At 33.4% G+C, this 17,444-nt stretch overlaps 1 protein-coding gene across 1 annotated transcript; it reads right to left on the bottom strand.

Moving 5' to 3' along the window:
* Window positions 1-1,911: 1,911 nt before the first annotated feature.
* Window positions 1,912-17,315, bottom strand: LOC132559487 (inner centromere protein A-like). Its single transcript, XM_060224117.1, has 18 exons — window positions 17,167-17,315; window positions 15,069-15,173; window positions 13,585-14,476; window positions 13,033-13,083; window positions 11,229-12,184; window positions 10,410-10,500; window positions 9,879-9,927; window positions 9,445-9,481; window positions 9,119-9,155; window positions 8,436-8,561; window positions 7,747-7,856; window positions 7,220-7,387; window positions 7,009-7,084; window positions 6,507-6,721; window positions 5,713-5,821; window positions 4,777-4,967; window positions 2,700-2,827; window positions 1,912-2,213 (listed from the first exon to the last, which is right to left on the bottom strand). The coding sequence occupies exons 1-18, from the start codon at window positions 17,313-17,315 to the stop codon at window positions 2,023-2,025; spliced, it is 3,681 nt and encodes a 1,226-aa protein (XP_060080100.1). The 3' UTR covers window positions 1,912-2,022.
* Between the last annotated feature and the right edge of the window lie 129 nt (window positions 17,316-17,444).

The following is a 17,444-nucleotide window of genomic DNA, read 5'->3' as shown; positions in this document are numbered from 1 at the left end:
ATATCTGTGGCATTTTTTATTTCTTTGAAAACCGGCCAGGTTGTGCTGATGTACTTGGGCAGTACACTTTTACCTAGTTGCTCTTGATGATATACAACAGGTCTCTTGTATCTTGCCCAGTGATGTAGTCACTAGATACAAGGACTCCCTGCCTCAAAATAACCCTGGCTTCTCAACCCAGCAAAAGAAAAAGAATGTTTAAGGGACAATAAAAAGGTTAGAAACCAGACTCGCTATAGAACAAGAAACACCAAATACCACAACGACACAGGCAATATTCTTGTATATATTTATTTATCTATTACAGTTGGATTGTATCACTATTTGTGAAGTAAACTGGCTAATACCAAACAATAGTTCTATACAAAACACGATCTTTTGTATTACTGTTGACAAGTATTGCTTGTGAAAATAAACCTGAAGCAGGTGATATGGATCTCCATAAATTTTTTTACCATGTGGTTACATCAAAAATGCAAATACATATTTCAAAGACATAAATAATACAACAAAATTACATGCATTAAATTTCTTTTTCCTGACAGAGTTAGAAAATATAACTTCAATAAAATGTTCTCTTCAGACAAATGTTTGAAATCAATTAAAACAGAAAGTAAGAAAAGATAAAGGCTTCCTCCTTGGAATGAAATAGGGATTTGATGATAAATAGGTCATTCTTTTATGTGCAACCTCTCTTGGATGACACGGGAACAAGGTATGATTTATATGAACCTGTATGATACAATATATCTTGTAGTAATCAGGAAAATATAACACAGATTTACCACAAAATCAATTTTAGGGCTGTCAATTTATGCAGAGCAAACGATTCAATCATTATAAATAAACATTTCCAGCATCAATCCTTATGGTATCATTTAAAGAGGTCAGGCCTGGTAATTCTTCTGTCAGGGCTTGACGCGACAGTCAGACTAGGGTCTAACTAGTCAAACAATAAAGAACAAAATATTAAAATGAAAATCGCCTCCATTTTTTATAATAAAAGATCAGAGATCATGAAGATTGAATAAAGTGGACAGAAAGGTTTTTAAAAAAGAAAAAGAGCAGTTGAAGCGTTAGAGAGGAAGAGCAAGCAGTGACAGATCATTACCACTACTTTGACAATATTTTGGACAGGATTATGTTCTGTAGTACCAGTACCAAACTGCTCTATCACTAAAGAAGGAAGTTATAGAGTGAACAATATAAAAAGGAAAGCACACAGTGCAGAGAAAATATACAAACATTACTTCATTTCTTGATCAATATGATCAATACTCATCAAAATACATATAACCGTTTTCCCCTTTAATATCAAAGCATGAATGTCTGGGGTGCGGGGCACTGTCAATGAAAGTTTGAAAAAGATTACATATCCAGTTGGATAAGCAATAGAATTTTTATATACGAGAAAAACATCAGATTTTGACAAAGATATTCCATGTAAATTACCTCCCCATCTATGTTTCAGCGTTTAAAAAAAAAATGGGCACAACTCATCCTCTCTCACACACATCTTTAATAATTTATTTTTTCACATAAATTTGATCATGGTATCAAAATACTACAATCTTTTCTGCACCAATAGATAGATTTTGCCTTTAGAAATTTGACTTAAGAGTGGGGAAATGCAGGACGAGGGATTGTTTTAATATAAAGATCTCTCTTAAGATTATTACAAATTTCAAATAGAATAATACAATTTTTTATTACAATAATTACATATTATTTTTTTAGGGATATTTCGTGATGAAATTCAGATATCTACAAATGAAAAAGTTATCTATAAATGAATTCAACAGAATAACATGCCTGCTTAAGTCTAGATTCAAATACATATATCTACTACATGACTTATCCTGAAGGTATAGATGGAATCTGAATAGTTTCAAAATAATTTCATTCTTTAAATAACTTCAATTCAAACTCCTTCAAATATCACTCCTATCACTTCAGGTTGCTTAAAGTAAAAAATAATCTGTAAAACTGATGGAGGCATTAACAATCCAATGAACACACAATCTAATTCAGGAATGTTGTTCCTGGTTTCATAATTGGAGAGTCCCAGTGGGCAGAGCTTGTGCGCTTGTTGAAGCGGGCCTTCTTCTTATTGAAGAGTAGGTTTAAATCTGGTGGATCAATAGGTCCAAACAGCTGTGGGAGGTTTGGTGGATGGTAGTGTTGGTTGATAAGAGAAGCCTTCAAATTGGGACCTGCAAAAAATATTGGAATTAGAGAATGTCTACAAGAAAGTCATGGTGACATTGAAACAAAATTCATCTGAGGTATTCTTATATAGTTTGGCCTTTTGAAAATTGATAAATAGCCAATTTTATGACCCCAATAAAACTGTTGGGGCATGGCATCTTTATACCTTTCAATACAAATATGGAAATGGTGATGAGACAAATTGAATTAAAGCATGCCAAGTTTTAAAGAGATGTGTGGAAAACAAAGAAATCTGGCTTAATGATTTGTATCTGTATTATAGACCATTTATGTCAACTTTACAGATATAACAGATGACATATTCTCCAAAATGTATGTTTATCCAAACTACATGTGCATGAATGAATATTCCTTAGCACTTAAATAACACTTAAAAGTCTATTTAAAGCATTAACAATTTTGAAGCTTGACCCTGCTTTAACCACAAATTTAATTTCATTGGCTTTAATATATCAAATATTCATACAAACCTTGAGCCCATGCAGGTATCTTTCTTCTGGGTTTCTCATCATCATCAGTAGAGTCGTCCGATTTCATATCAGTTATGTCGTAGTTATCACTGTTTCTTGAATATTTCCTCACTGGAGTCATCTCATATCTAAATAATAACAAACAAAAAACCATGAAAAGTGAATACAAGGTAAATAAGAGAGCCATCCAATCCCTAAACAACAAAGACTATTGTATAAGCTGTAATCTCTAAACAACAAAGACTATTGTATAAGCTGTAATCTCTAAACAACAAAGACTATTGTATAAGCTGTAATCTCTAAACAACAAAGACTATTGTATAAGCTGTAATCTCTAAACAACAAAGACTATTGTATAAGCTGTAATCTCTAAACAACAAAGACTATTGTATAAGCTGTAATATTGTATAAGCTGTAATCCCTAAACAACAAAGACTATTGTATAAGCTGTAATCTCTAAACAACAAAGACTATTGTATAAGCTGTAATCTCTAAACAACAAAGACTATTGTATAAGCTGTAATCCCTAAACAACAAAGACTATTGTATAAGCTGTAATCCCTAAACAACAAAGACTATTGTATAAGCTGTAATCCCTAAACAACAAAGACTATTGTATAAGCTGTAATCTCTAAACAACAAAGACTATTGTATAAGCTGTAATCTCTAAACAACAAAGACTATTGTATAAGCTGTAATCCCTAAACAACAAAGACTATTGTATAAGCTGTAATCTCTAAACAACAAAGACTATTGTATAAGCTGTAATCTCTAAACAACAAAGACTATTGTATAAGCTGTAATCTCTAAACAACAAAGACTATTGTATAAGCTGTAATCTCTAAACAACAAAGACTATTGTATAAGCTGTAATCTGTAATCCCTAAACAACAAAGACTATTGTATAAGCTGTAATCTCTAAAAACAACAAAGACTATTGTATAAGCTGTAATCCCTAAACAACAAAGACTATTGTATAAGCTGTAATCCCTAAACAACAAAGACTATTGTATAAGCTGTAATCTCTAAACAACAAAGACTATTGTATAAGCTGTAATATTGTATAAGCTGTAATCCCTAAACAACAAAGACTATTGTATAAGCAACAAAGACTATTGTATAAGCTGTAATCAAAGACTATTGTATAAGCTGTAATCTGTAATCCTAAACAACAAAGACTATTGTATAAGCTGTAATCCCTAAACAACAAAGAATATTTTATAAGCTGTACTCTCTAAACAACAAATACTATTGTATAAGCTGTAATATTGTATAAGCTGTAATCCCTAAACAACAAAGACTATTGTATAAGCTGTAATCCCAAAGACTATTGTATAAGCTGTAATCCCTAAACAACAAAGACTATTGTATAAGCTGTAATCTCTAAACAACAAAGACTATTGTATAAGCTGTAATCCCTAAACAACAAAGACTATTGTATAAGCTGTAATCCCTAAACAACAAAGACTATTGTATAAGCTGTAATCCCTAAACAACAAAGACTATTGTATAAGCTGTAATCAAACAACAAAGACTATTGTATAAGCTGTAATCTGACTATTGTATAAGCTGTAATCCTAAACAACAAAGACTATTGTATAAGCTGTAATCCCTAAACAACAAAGACTATTGTATAAGCTGTAATCCCAGACAGGAATCCCTAAACAACAAAGACTATTGTATAAGCTGTATCCCTAAACAACAAAGACTATTGTATAAGCTGTTCCCTAAACAACAAAGACTATTGTATAAGCTGTAAAACACAAAGACTATTGTATAAGCTGAAATACATCTCTAACATAACAAAGACTATTGTACTGTTCAATGTATAAGCTGTAATCTGTAATCTCTAAACAACAAAGACTATTGTATAAGCTGTAATATTGTATAATCTGACATGTGATGGATGTTGTCAGGGTTTTTGTAATTTGCTGAATTTACAAGTCTAAATTGGTTGACTGTGACATGTTTTTAATGTTATCACAGTTTCTGTAACTTGCTGTACTTACGAGTCTAAATTGGTTGACTGTGACATGTTTTTAATGTTATCACAGTTTCTGTAACTTGCTGTACTTACGAGTCTGAATTGGTTGACTGTGACATGTTTTGTGTAGTGTTTATAAACGTAGGTTTAGGCAGTGGAGCCTTTTTGACCTGGGTTGGAGCTGTTACACTGGCATTGTGTTTAGCTATCAGGTTCTGTAGTTCAGCAGCCTGCCTCTTCTGTTCTTCTTTCTGTTTATCCCATTTCTCCTGTTGTTTTCTGGCCTTTAAAATACAAAGTATCTTTTTTTAAAAGAGTAGTTACAACACATCTGAATGTCAAAAAAAGAGAGCAAAACAGTCTTTCTATGGTTTAACCACAAGATTTATGTGTATGTTTATAAACGTAGGTTTACAAGCAGCCTTTTCCTGGGTTGGAGCTATAAATTTGTTTAATTTTATTAAAAATCCTGCCTGTTTTCTTTCTGTTTATCTGTGTGATATATTTAAATATATATATATAAAAGAATTGTTGATGGAAAATGAGTTAACATACTCCAAAGTCTTATCAAAGAAATGAAGCTAAATATCAAGACAGATGCCTATGAACCACATGTAGGTTTTTGTAATTATCAAGTTGGAAATGGAAATAAATCTCATGTATTGTGTGACAAAATTTCAAAACCGATTGTTTGAAAGTTCATACAAGTAAGTCAGTGGTTAGTGAACATTTTTTCAAATGGAAAAAAAGCACTTTCACAGCAATCCAAAACACTCAAATTTCAAATGAATCAATTTATTCTCTCAAAACAAATACTCCCAATTTTGTTCAGTTCAAATCTGAAAATGTTCATTTACAATGGGTTTACTCTAACCGACATTTGAACAACCAGGCACCAATGTCTAAAGTTCTGAACTCCATAAGTTTAATTTCAACCATTTCAATTCACTGCCTTCATGTCTCCACCACATGCTTGGTACCTAAATATACCTTGCACAATCAATCAGTAGTCTTTCAGAAAGTACATACCATTTCTTTCTGTTTTTCTAGATTCTTTTTCAGTTGGAGTTCTCGTTCTTTCCTTTTCTCAAGTTCTAGTCTCTCTTTCTCTGCCTGGGCCAAAGCTGCAGCCTTTTCCCTGTAACAAAAAATAACATTTCAACATCCTTAGTATTTGAATGGATTCCCTGTTACATGTTTTTCACAACATTAATGTTACTTCTATAACATCAAATACACCATGTGATTTCACTTCATAAATAAAATATCCTACTGCAAAACAAAATCCTCATAGTTTGCAATATCCTGCCCAACTGAAAATATTCAGAAGAGCATTTGGGAATTAGTTCAAAAAGATATGTTTTCACATAAAACAAGGGTCGCCTTAGACAGGTTATGCTCCCAGAATAGGACAAAAGTAAGAAAAATAACAAAGGGCAATAACTCCAAAATTATGAAAAATAGAGTGATGGTTCTTGCGCACTGAACTTTTCCTTGTTCAGATCTATATACCTATGAATTTTCATGGTGAGCTCTTATAGGTTTAGTGTAATGCTCCAGATCAAATTTAAGTAGGATTCCCTTGTAATCTTTCCTAATTATGCAAAAGAGAGTGATGGTTCTTGTGCACTTTTTATCTATGAAGTTTTTGTGCTATACTCTGAACAGTCAAAGGGCAGACTATATGCTCTCATTTCAGGATTCTATCCCAAGAAATGTCTTTAACAGAAGCAGATACTGTTTGGTTAAGCAATTGTCACTGTATCAATAGTGTGACAACACACAGCACTATTCTCCGCTGTTAACTCTCTGCTATGTTCTACCTTTGTTCTCTCAGTCGCTGTCTTTCTGCTTCTTTCTGTCGCTCCTCTTCTAATGCCAGTTTCAGCCTTTCCTGTTCAGCCTGACGTTCACGTTCTACCTGGGCAGCCCTCTCCTCCTGACGACGGCGCTCCTCTAAAATCAATCGCTGCCTCTCTCTCTGTTCCTGTTCCTTCTTCTTAGCCTGTAAATCTTTCAGCCTCTTTTCTTCTTCCTCCTATACAATGTGAACAGATAATCAGTTTCCTCTTTCAATATTTTTTTTGTCAATAAATCTCTTTCTATATCACTGAAGAAGTCCATCATCTCTGTACTTCTGTGGCGATTTCACTCTCACCACAATACAGGAGTTATCAATTTTAATGATCTCCAAATCATTAAGGTTTCCCAGCAATTTTTGTTTGCATTTTCTTTCTTATGAGATCTAAGTCTATGCAAAACTTCATGTGGCTGATAAAACACAAAAATTATGGAGGAATGGATCACATTTTAATTTGTTTATACCTGTTCCTTCAATTTTCGTAATCTTTCTTCTTCATCCAACTTTCTCCTTTCCTCTGCTTCTTGCATCTTTTTCAACCTTAAAGATAAATAGACAGATACTAACTGCACAGCTAAAAGTTGAGGTCCATATCCAATGTAAGATTAATTTCAACTAAATGTGACAGGATACCATGAATGTCAGATAATTAATTTTGCGTAGTATTATACAGACCTTATCCTTTGTTTCTCTCGTTCCTCCCTCATTTTCTCCTCTCGTAAGTTTTCTGTCTGTTGTAACTTTTCTTCACGCTGTCTCTGAAGTTTGTTCTTCAGATCGATGTCATGCTTCTGTAACAGCTGTCTCTGATCAGCTGCCTTTTTCATCCTCTCTTCCCTTTTCCTGAAGATGTTTCAACAATGTAATAAAGATTTTACCATGGCAAAGTAACGAGAGAAATGATAAATTCTAAAAAGATCATATCATGAATGTCAGTTTAATCAGATAAGGACCATCTATGCTGTTCTCTTACATGTTTTTCCTAAGGCTTGTCTGGCCCAAAGTGAATAATAACTTAAGCTGTAGTTTATACATTTCGTGTTGCATTTGTGAGGTGTGTTTATCGAGAAGAAAACATTAAACAAATGAAATTAACACTTCCATCTATTTTATATGATTTTACTCTCATGACTCAACATGAACTTATCATTAAGGGAAAACCTATCACACAATAACTAAGCCAAATGAAGAAGTGTTCATACTTGCGCTGCTCTTCAATCCTGATCTTCAGTAAGGCATCTCGCTGTTGCAGTCTTTGTTCGTCCTTTTTCTGCTTTTCACTCAGTTCTTTCTTACGCAGCTCTTGTTGCTCCTGTAGACAATATCAAATCAAATATCAATGCAAAAATAAATGTTAACAACAGTTAAATACAATGAATTTGTTACAAGATCAGTATTGAAATGTCACCAATTTTACTACAAACTGCATCGTAAAATAAAGCCATTTAAGCTTCAATAAATCCATCAACAAATGAAAGAGCTCATTTTTTTACCTTCCTGTTTTGACTTCAAAACTTCAAAAAAAAAAGTCTCAAAATACATAATTGAATGTGATGAAAATCCTTTATGTGCTTATTGAAAGTGTGTTTGAAATCTTATAAAGTAAAATGAAATATTTTTGAAGGCATTCTTGCAAGTCAGCATGATCCACCAACATTTCCTATTTTGTACATAAAAAATAGCATCTTAACATCCCTAACCTGTGATTGTGCTGACTTAATTTGTCTGACTTATAAACAAACTTCATACCCATTTAACACTACCAAGATTTGTTGCTGTCAAAGTATCGTCTCAGAAAAAAGTATTAAACAAATTTCACATTAATGCAAATGCTGAGGCAGGACCTATCAAAACTTATCTACAGACTACATATAAAATGAAAATCAGGTACCTTTATAGTCAGTTTGGCAGGAGAATTTTTATTTTTGATGAAGGACTTCATTATTCCTGTTGACAAAGCGGACGGTGGCAGGACCTTTGATAAATTGTTTACAAACGAAGGTGGTTTTGCAGAGGGCTGAAAGACAAAGAAATGACCATTACTTGTTTAGTGTCGCTTTATAGCAATATCTCCCGGATTTGTACCAATTTCATTGTTGCCATGATGGTGAAGGATTGCTGTTCCCTACATCTGTTTTTACTTAAATATTTATTGTAGAAAACATGGACTTGTAGAACTTTTCTCACAGATTTATAAACAAATTACGCAGAGGAATCTTAATAGTTTATTACATTATAATGATATGGGCTAAGGGGCTATAACAGCTGTAGTGCCTGCCAAAACTTCAGTATTACCCAGCCAACAAGTAAATACTTAAATACACTGTCAAGATATCGAAGCTGCTAGCCGAGCTATGTACCTGAAGAGAGGCAACTTAACTATTTACTGCCAAATAGAATTCTTGGGGGACTTAGGAATTACATAATGAAGTAAAATGCCCAAATTGAAGATGTACCACAGCTGAAATACCCCCATGAAATTATTGTAAGAAACTTGGACATAGAACTTTTCTCACAGAATTATTCTCCAAATAAAAATTTTACTCAACTTTAATTTTTAGAATAAATACATACCGTTAGTTTCTCTGCAGATCCAGTGTCACTGTTGTCACTACAAATACACAGGACATAGGTGTTATCATTTCATCTGGGAGGTTCAGACACTAAAAATCCTACTTTCGCTGTATTGCATAGATCTTAACTTGTTCCATTAGACATATAGATAAAAAGATTAAATGCTTGGCATGTTAAGTATAAACACTAAATCATCTATTAAACAATATATCCTTTAAACTAGGAAGATAATTAGTAGCAAAGTCATCATTAGGAATATTGCTGTTGAAAGGGTTTGTTTCTTTATATCCATAACAAGTTTTACAAAACAAATGCTGCTGCCTTACCTGGATTTTGGTGTTGAAATTTCCCTGTTTGAAAAATCTGGAAGTTGAAAAGAACATTGTTTTTATTATATAGATAGTTAATAATATAGCATTCTCGACTGTTCCTGTAAAACCCCACTTGACCTAAGAACTCCAAAACAAATATCTCCTATTCATGGTCTGCTTCCCTGTCTATAACTTTTAAGAAAATTATCAATTAAATTCTATGGCTGGTACCTAAAAACAAAACAAAGTCCTGGTAAGGGAAAAACATATTACTGGAATAGCCCTCTATAGCCAATTAAATATGATTATGAAAAAAATTAGTTCAAATTAAAACACATTTTGTTAAGCATTCTTTTTCCTTTCCTCAATCATTATTGTTATAAAACTTATTTGACAGGGTTCTCTACCTTGAATATAATGTCATAATAGATATATGAATGTTTTATTACCAGCACTGCTGTTACATAGCCTCTCCAACTGTTCAAATGAATCTTCCACCTACAAAAACAAACAAAATCATTATCAAAACAAGGTAATATAAATGATATTGCTACTTTCCTGATGAAGAATACGTCAAGAGTGTGGTGATCTTTTTATATCATTGTGGTATGTTTCTTCATAATACCGAGTTTCAAATTGATTGCAAGTGTTACTGAAATTGATCAAGGGTAAATTTTTTCAGAATTTTTTACATGGAAGAAGACAAACTTCTTTTAAGTAAAACCAAACTACATTATATCAAAACGCAAACAAAACATGAAAGTAACTGCAGGAAACAAGGTTTCCATGAAACTTTTGGCTGAATTAAACCTAGCAAATCAAAACAATTTGGATTAGTAATAACAATTTTCTATGTCTGAAACTTAAGAAGGTTTATATCACCAATTTCTAAAGTCAAAGATAAATTTTGCAACTTACACAACAAAGTGTGTAGTAATCACATGGTAAATGTTATTCTGAAGTAAATTAACAAGTGTTACCTGTGATATAGAGTGTTCTGTACAGGACTTTTTAGATATTGACTCATCAGCACTATTGTCCTCATCCAACTGTCTTTTCCTTGTCTTTGTTCTGATTGAATGAAATATTAAAATTCAGCAAAGTATTCAACAAATCAATCCAATCAAAATGGTCTACACAATCATCAATGACATGAAATGTTCAAAGGGATAGAATCAAAATGGTCTACACAATCATCAATGACATGAAATGTTCAAAGGGATATAATCAAAATGGTCTACACAATCATCAATGACATGAAATGTTCAAAGGGATATAATCAAAATGGTCTACACAATCATCAATGACATGAAATGTTCAAAGGGATATAATCAAAATGGTCTACACAATCATCAATGACATGAAATGTTCAAAGGGATATAATCAAAATGGTCTACACAATCATCAATGACATGAAATGTTCAAAGGGATAGAATCAAAATGGTCTACACAATCATCAATGACATGAAATGTTCAAAGGGATATAATCAAAATGGTCTACACAATCATCAATGACATGAAATGTTCAAAGGGATATAATCAAAATGGTCTACACAATCATCAATGACATGAAATGTTCAAAGGGATATAATCAAAATGGTCTACACAATCATCAATGACATGAAATGTTCAAAGGGATAGAATCAAAATGGTCTACACAATCATCAATGACATGAAATGTTCAAAGGGATATAATCAAAATGGTCTACACAATCATCAATGACATGAAATGTTCTAAGTGAAGTACAGAACTGAAGGCAGACTTTCAAACACTGAGAACAAAAGGCATTAGCACATACCTTGTAGATCGCATCGGAGGTGCATCTGGCATCAAAAATGGGTCATCCCCCTCATCACTACTGACAGACATAGGTGCAGCTCTTGGTTTGCGTGCCTTCGAGCGTGTACTTTGACGAATCTGACTATTTCCATCAACTTCCATCACCTCATCATCAGCAGACGAAGCAGATAAAGCAGCAGTATTTTTCCTCTGCTTGGTCCGAGAACTGGTCCTAAGAGGTGGTTCAGAGGAACTGTCCCCTAAATCAGAAGTTGTTGAAGCAGTTGATGCAGTTTGTTTTCTCTGCTTTGTTCGAGTACTCTGCCGAACTGGCACAACTTCTTCTTCTGCCATTCTCTCATCATCAGCATCACTGTCATCCACAGAACTTGTAGCAGCATTTGGTTTACGCATCTTTGATCGTGTGCTTCTTGTGATATCACTGTCTTTTCCCAAGCCAGAGTCTCTATCAAGTGCTAAATCATCATTGGAAGACACTGATGATGTAGCCGTGTTCTTGCGTTGCTTGGTCCGTGTATTAGCACACACTGGCTTCTTATTTACACTGGCTGTATCAGACGACACATCAGTGGGTGAAGTCTTTTCTTTAAGAGGAGAACTTTCACTGACCTCATTATTAATATCCTTAGCATTGAATGTTGACCTACCCCTTTTCCTACCGGCATTATTTTTCTCACATGCTTCGCTATCTGGATCACTCTTTTTCACATCATCTATATCTGAAAGTTGTTCAATATCAGAATCTTCAACATAAACTATCTTAAGGTTCTGAACCACTTCTTCATAAAACCATTCATCTTCATTACATGAAGTCTTTGGCGTATCAAGCACTTTGTCTGATTGGTTACTTTGCTGTTGACAACTAGCACTGTTGTCATTTTCCTCTCCTCCTGACGAATTGCTTGTCTTTGACAATTGTTGACTGGAAACAACTGAGGAATCATCAACTGGGATCTGGAAAGAAAAGAAAGAGAACTTGATTAATTTCTTTCATATTGAATATAATGTAACAGACTGAAAATAACATGTCAACTCCTAATCAAATAAACGTGAGCTGTTTGCTCACAGCTTGCTTATTGATTCACAAATATGCCCCATTTTAGACACAAAAAGAGAGAGAGAAAATGGGTTGGCATATTGATGCTTGAAATATTTAATAATCAACAACCCCTTGACATTCGTGATATGATACCGATTAAAAAAAACTTGCTAAAGGAAAATTAATATCAATTAGCTAATTTGGGTTATATGATTGGACTATATTTAGAATGAAATATTAACAGTATGACTTTATGAGGAGATACTATATACAGATTACAAAATAAAATTAAAAAACAAAAAAAAGGATTACTTCAGAACGATTAAACTCTTGCATTTTTATTTTGTGAATCAATTTCATTTGGCAAAGAAAATTAAGCTTGGAAAATCTTTTGGCACAAGAATTTTAAAAGCTTGTGTAAACTCTGGCTTACTTTCCTGTATGACCTTACCATTACTGTTTAATTTGCGTAAAGCAAAAAATCAGAAATTACAAGCATAAACATGACATTGTCATATATATAAGATTTCTTGTCCAGATTTTTGTTTTTTTTTTGTTTGGACAGAATTGATCAGATACACATGGAAATAGAAAATATGGATATTAGATTACTGGGATGTTATTGTCATACAACTGTAGAAGCATAATCAGTCTTTCCTTAAACAAGCAATATGCAGGAAGTTTAAAATGAATTAACAAGATTCTTATATTACGAGCTTTAAGAGAGAACAAAACAATCCTTACATGAAACAAAATGTCTTACCTCTTTTTTCTTCAACTTTAGTTTCGTGTGGACAACTTTTCTTTCAGTAGTCTATAGAACAAAGAAAAAGGGATGTTTTAAACACAATCAACATTAAATTTCAACAACTACAGGTACAAAAGAGGCTTCTAAAAGAAAGCGAACCCAAAAATGAGAGAGAAAAGTAATTGTTTTACAATGCTTCATAAACTGCATTGAAAATGAAGATCAATGAACCGGATATGTATATCTGAGATCATTTTAAGATACTAATACAACTATATTTTATCAGATCTGTACTGTAAATACATTTTTTTTGCCTAGTATGAAAAAAATTGACATCGCACTTCCCTATTGATCAATCTACCCATCCCAATTATCCACAACATGACCTTAACTGTATTAACTTGTTTGGACAAGCAAAGTTTCAGAGGAAATATCCTTGTTCAAAATAACTCCCAGAAGCTTAAATAATAACACAGAAATTAGTGGAGATTATTGGTAGCTAAAGGAAATTTTGGTATAAAACAGAATTTGAGTGACATTCAACAACCCTACTGCTGCTAAACTTACAGCTGTATCTTTTAGGAATCCTTCAGTACTGGGAGAATCTTGGTTTACGATAGCAGTAGAAGCCATGGCAGGAATCTGTAATTGGCTTCTTAGTTTTGTCATTTCCAATTTACTTTGAGACGCAATCATTTTCAATGATTTCCTTAAGCTTGCTCTGGATGTCCTTCGTGACCTTCTGCAGGTAGATGACCTTCGGGAACTTTGACGGCGTTCCTTGGGTCCAGTATGAGCTAATGGGGTGAGAGTTGTGTTTGGGGTCTCTGTAACATTTGATGGATTATTATTGTTGCGTGACGGCGTTACTACAGAAGATACTAATACTTGTTTTTCTGGTCCTTTGACAGTGTCTGGTGTAGAAACATTGTTGTTCTGTTCAGGAGTCTCTGGTACAGGTATCGTTTCCTCGTACAAATTTGATTCGACTGCACTGTACAGCTTCTTTTGTGTGACAGGAGTTGTGGAGCAGCTATTATTATTTTTGGGGGTTGTTGTGCAGCTATTGTTTTGTGGTGTTGTAGGACTACTCAACTCCATCAAGTCCTCAAACACAAGAACTTTATCCTTTACATGACCTGGCCCAGCCTTCTTCATACAAGGACCTGTCACAGTATGTTTACGTAGGGGTGACATTTTAATGGGCATCACATTGGGCATTGATTTAGGTATATGAAGTCTATCATTTTCTGGTGTGCTTTCAAGCACAGGCTCAGAGTTCTCTTTTTCTATAACTTTCGTAATTGACAATTGTGGGCCATCTCCAGAAACCTTCTTTTTCTTTCGTGTCTGAGAAGCTTTACTGGAGGAGCTTGAAACTGTTCTTGATGCAGCACGTCGCTGTGGACGTCTTCTAGGTTGTTCTTCTTCAACATCTGTTTCATCATTGTCTCGTAAACTGAAAATACAAAATTCAGGACGATCAAGACTTTAAACTACTTTTTTAAAAATAATGTTTCTACATAACTAAAAATGAAAAAAATAAATATAGAAAATTACACAGGTTGATTATCATTATTTTGTTATAAATAACTTTTTCGTTAATCAATGAGGCTGAATTAGCTCTAGCAGAAATAAATTTTGATTTCAAGGAAAATACTTAATTCATTGCAAGGATTGCATGCCTCTCTCAAATTTAGCAAAACAATTTGTTTTAAGCAGATGAACCCCAAGAAGAATTTCTAACAAGATTCAAAACCAAATACTCATCACAAATTTTTTGTAATGATAATTTCATGTTAAATAATAGAGGTAACATCTTTTGCTGATGTTGTTTTACTTTATAACTAAAGTTGAAAAAAATTGTATTTGGTTCACATTTCATTTACAATTTTATTGATATAATGGATGACAAAACATTTCAAATAATAATTTAAGAAGAGAAAAAAAAATTAGAGAAAACTGTTTATCTTTTATATTTTGTTCATTTTCAAACATTTCATTATTTGGAAAGCATTTTGTCTCCAAAATTTCTGAGTAGGTAAGCCTACCTTTTTTTGGATGGTTGTTCAAAAACATCACTGCTGTCACGTTTTTTGGTTTTCTTTTTGCTTCTCTTAACTGTAGGCGTCTTTGGCAATAACCTGATGTCTGGTCTGAAATTGTTTCAAAAGAAAAAGCTTTAACACTGAAAATATAAAATGTACAAACAAAACCCAAAAGATAACATATGGAACCATGCGGGATCAACAAAGAGACATTATGCTTTCAATGTTCTTACACTGGTGTTGAGATCCCTACATCTCACAAATAAGGGGTTGAATGATAATTTTCTCTTACCCTGCTAGCCTTGTTAGGTATGTGTTTTTGTTGTCCCAGTGCTTTGCATCATTAACAGGAATTCATATTTACCAAAGAATTATAGATTTGTCGATATGATATCAATGAATTGTTATTGGACTTTTTACCATCATCCTGACAGGGAAATCCAAAGCCATATCCCACATCCCTTGTTTGAAAAACAAGAGGCCCAAGGGTCTTAATGGTCACCTGATATACAATACTTATTGTAACATATCTTATAAATGATATTTGCTAACTTGTGGGTCAGTCAAAGTCAATATATGAATATCATCAAAATGTCAGCTTGTACCGATACTTCTAACCAAGTTTGAACTAATTTTACAAGAAAATAGATAAATTATGTTCAAAAATATTATTTTCTTACATAAACTATTATAGGTTTTATCCCCTCCCTTAGGGGAAATATGAGGCCCTTGGGTTATGAAATATACAATTTTGGTAAAGCACCATAAGACACTTTCATATATAAAAAATATTTGGTTCTACTTTATCTGGGACTCCAGAAGAAGATTTATGAAATTTCAGTCAATTTGACCCATTTGACCCCTGAGGGTCAGCTGTGGTCAATATGTACTCATAATTATAACCAAGTCTGAACTATTTCCAAAAAGAAAATGGACAAATTATGTTCAAAATGTAATTTACCTATATGAACTATAGTAAACAGGGGGAAATGTGAGACCCTTGGGTCAAGAAAATTGATAATTTTGGCTAATCTTCTGAAGGCCTTTCCATCCTTGAAATGTATTTGATTCTACCATATCTAGGATTTGAGAAGACCATTTTTAAGTTTCAATCAATTTGACCCATATGGCCCTTGCCCCTCAAGGCTGGGGACCATTACAATTTTCATGAGCGTCTAGCCATGGAAGTTTTTGTGAAATTTCATTGAAAATCAGTTCAGTTTTCCAAAAGTCAAAAATGTTTAAAAGTTTGCAAAACACTATGCCGCACAATAGAGGATTGTAATAGGTCACAGAGACTTTGTCTCAGATGACCTAACGAATTCTTATACTGGTAAAAAGCATGGATACACCTGTCCTGGGTAAGAGAATAATAGAATCTTTCATTCTCTTGAAGATTTAAATATGGTGATCTCTACTCGAGGGGAAAGACAATTAAGTGAGGATTTCCCCATCTCACCAACAAAAGATACCATGATGCAGGGTTTTCCATAAGAGCAAAAAAACATTTTGTTTCTTTCAATATCGAACAAACAGACAGCTGATTAGGTGATTGATTAAGCTCATTGAAAAACCTATTTGATTTTAACCAATAATCAATGATAGATCTTAATTGATTTCCAATCACTATTCTCCAAAATTATTCACCAACATGTAGCCATAATTATAAATGCCCTCATCCAGATCCAGTGTAGTAGAATACAGATGATAACACACACAAAAAAATATATAATATGACCTACAGGGTTTTCCATAAGAACCGGTCGCCGGCCAATTTGACCGGCTACTTTGATCATTTGACCGCCTACACAAATCCAGTTCCGTAATAATGTTCCGTACATGGCAGGCCAGCCTACTTTCACTACACAGCCTACTACTAACAAAATTATGGAAAACCCTGATGATGAGAAAGAGTTATCCAAATTGTTGATATGAAGCAACAATTGCAAGATCTCCATCTGAATTTCATGTAAAGAGGTAGAGAAAGAAATAAGAGATATGATTTTAATTATATTACATTGACTTTTCTTCATGTCTAAGGAAGTACATGGATGCCTACATTTAATCATTTAATGTCTACATGAGTTTAAGCATTCATTACTTTTCAAAAGCTGCTTTGCAATCAGTCACAATATCTTCTAGCCATTGATGGAACTGTCTTTGTTGTTCCACAATTGTCTGGAAATGTTGGTTGATGGATCTGTAGGAATCCAACCCAATGGTATGGATGAATGTTTGTCCTTTGTTCATCCCGAGACTTTTGGCAGTCAATCAGGATGCCACCAAACCTATAAAAGTAAAGAGTTTCTGTTTCTTTCTACATTCCCGTGTAGTAGAGTTTCGTCATCGATCATTATGGTTAAAACTATATCACATCTA

Source organism: Ylistrum balloti, unplaced genomic scaffold, assembly GCF_031769215.1.
Source record: "Ylistrum balloti isolate Yb309-2 unplaced genomic scaffold, AGI_CSIRO_Ybal_v1 Utg369662, whole genome shotgun sequence".
Taxonomy (NCBI): domain Eukaryota; kingdom Metazoa; phylum Mollusca; class Bivalvia; order Pectinida; family Pectinidae; genus Ylistrum; species Ylistrum balloti.
This window is presented reverse-complemented; position numbering and strand designations above follow the sequence as displayed.

Excerpts from the sequence above, each read along its gene's own strand:
- LOC132559487 (XM_060224117.1), bottom strand. The coding sequence starts at position 17,315 with ATGAACAAAGGACAAACATTCATCCATACCATTGGGTTGGATTCCTAC. Across the intron at positions 6,722-7,008 it reads TACGAAAATTGAAGGAACAG|GAGGAAGAAGAAAAGAGGCT; the intron begins GTATAAACAAAT and ends CACATTGTATAG. Across the intron at positions 5,822-6,506 it reads CAGCGACTGAGAGAACAAAG|GGAAAAGGCTGCAGCTTTGG; the intron begins GTAGAACATAGC and ends TTTTTGTTACAG.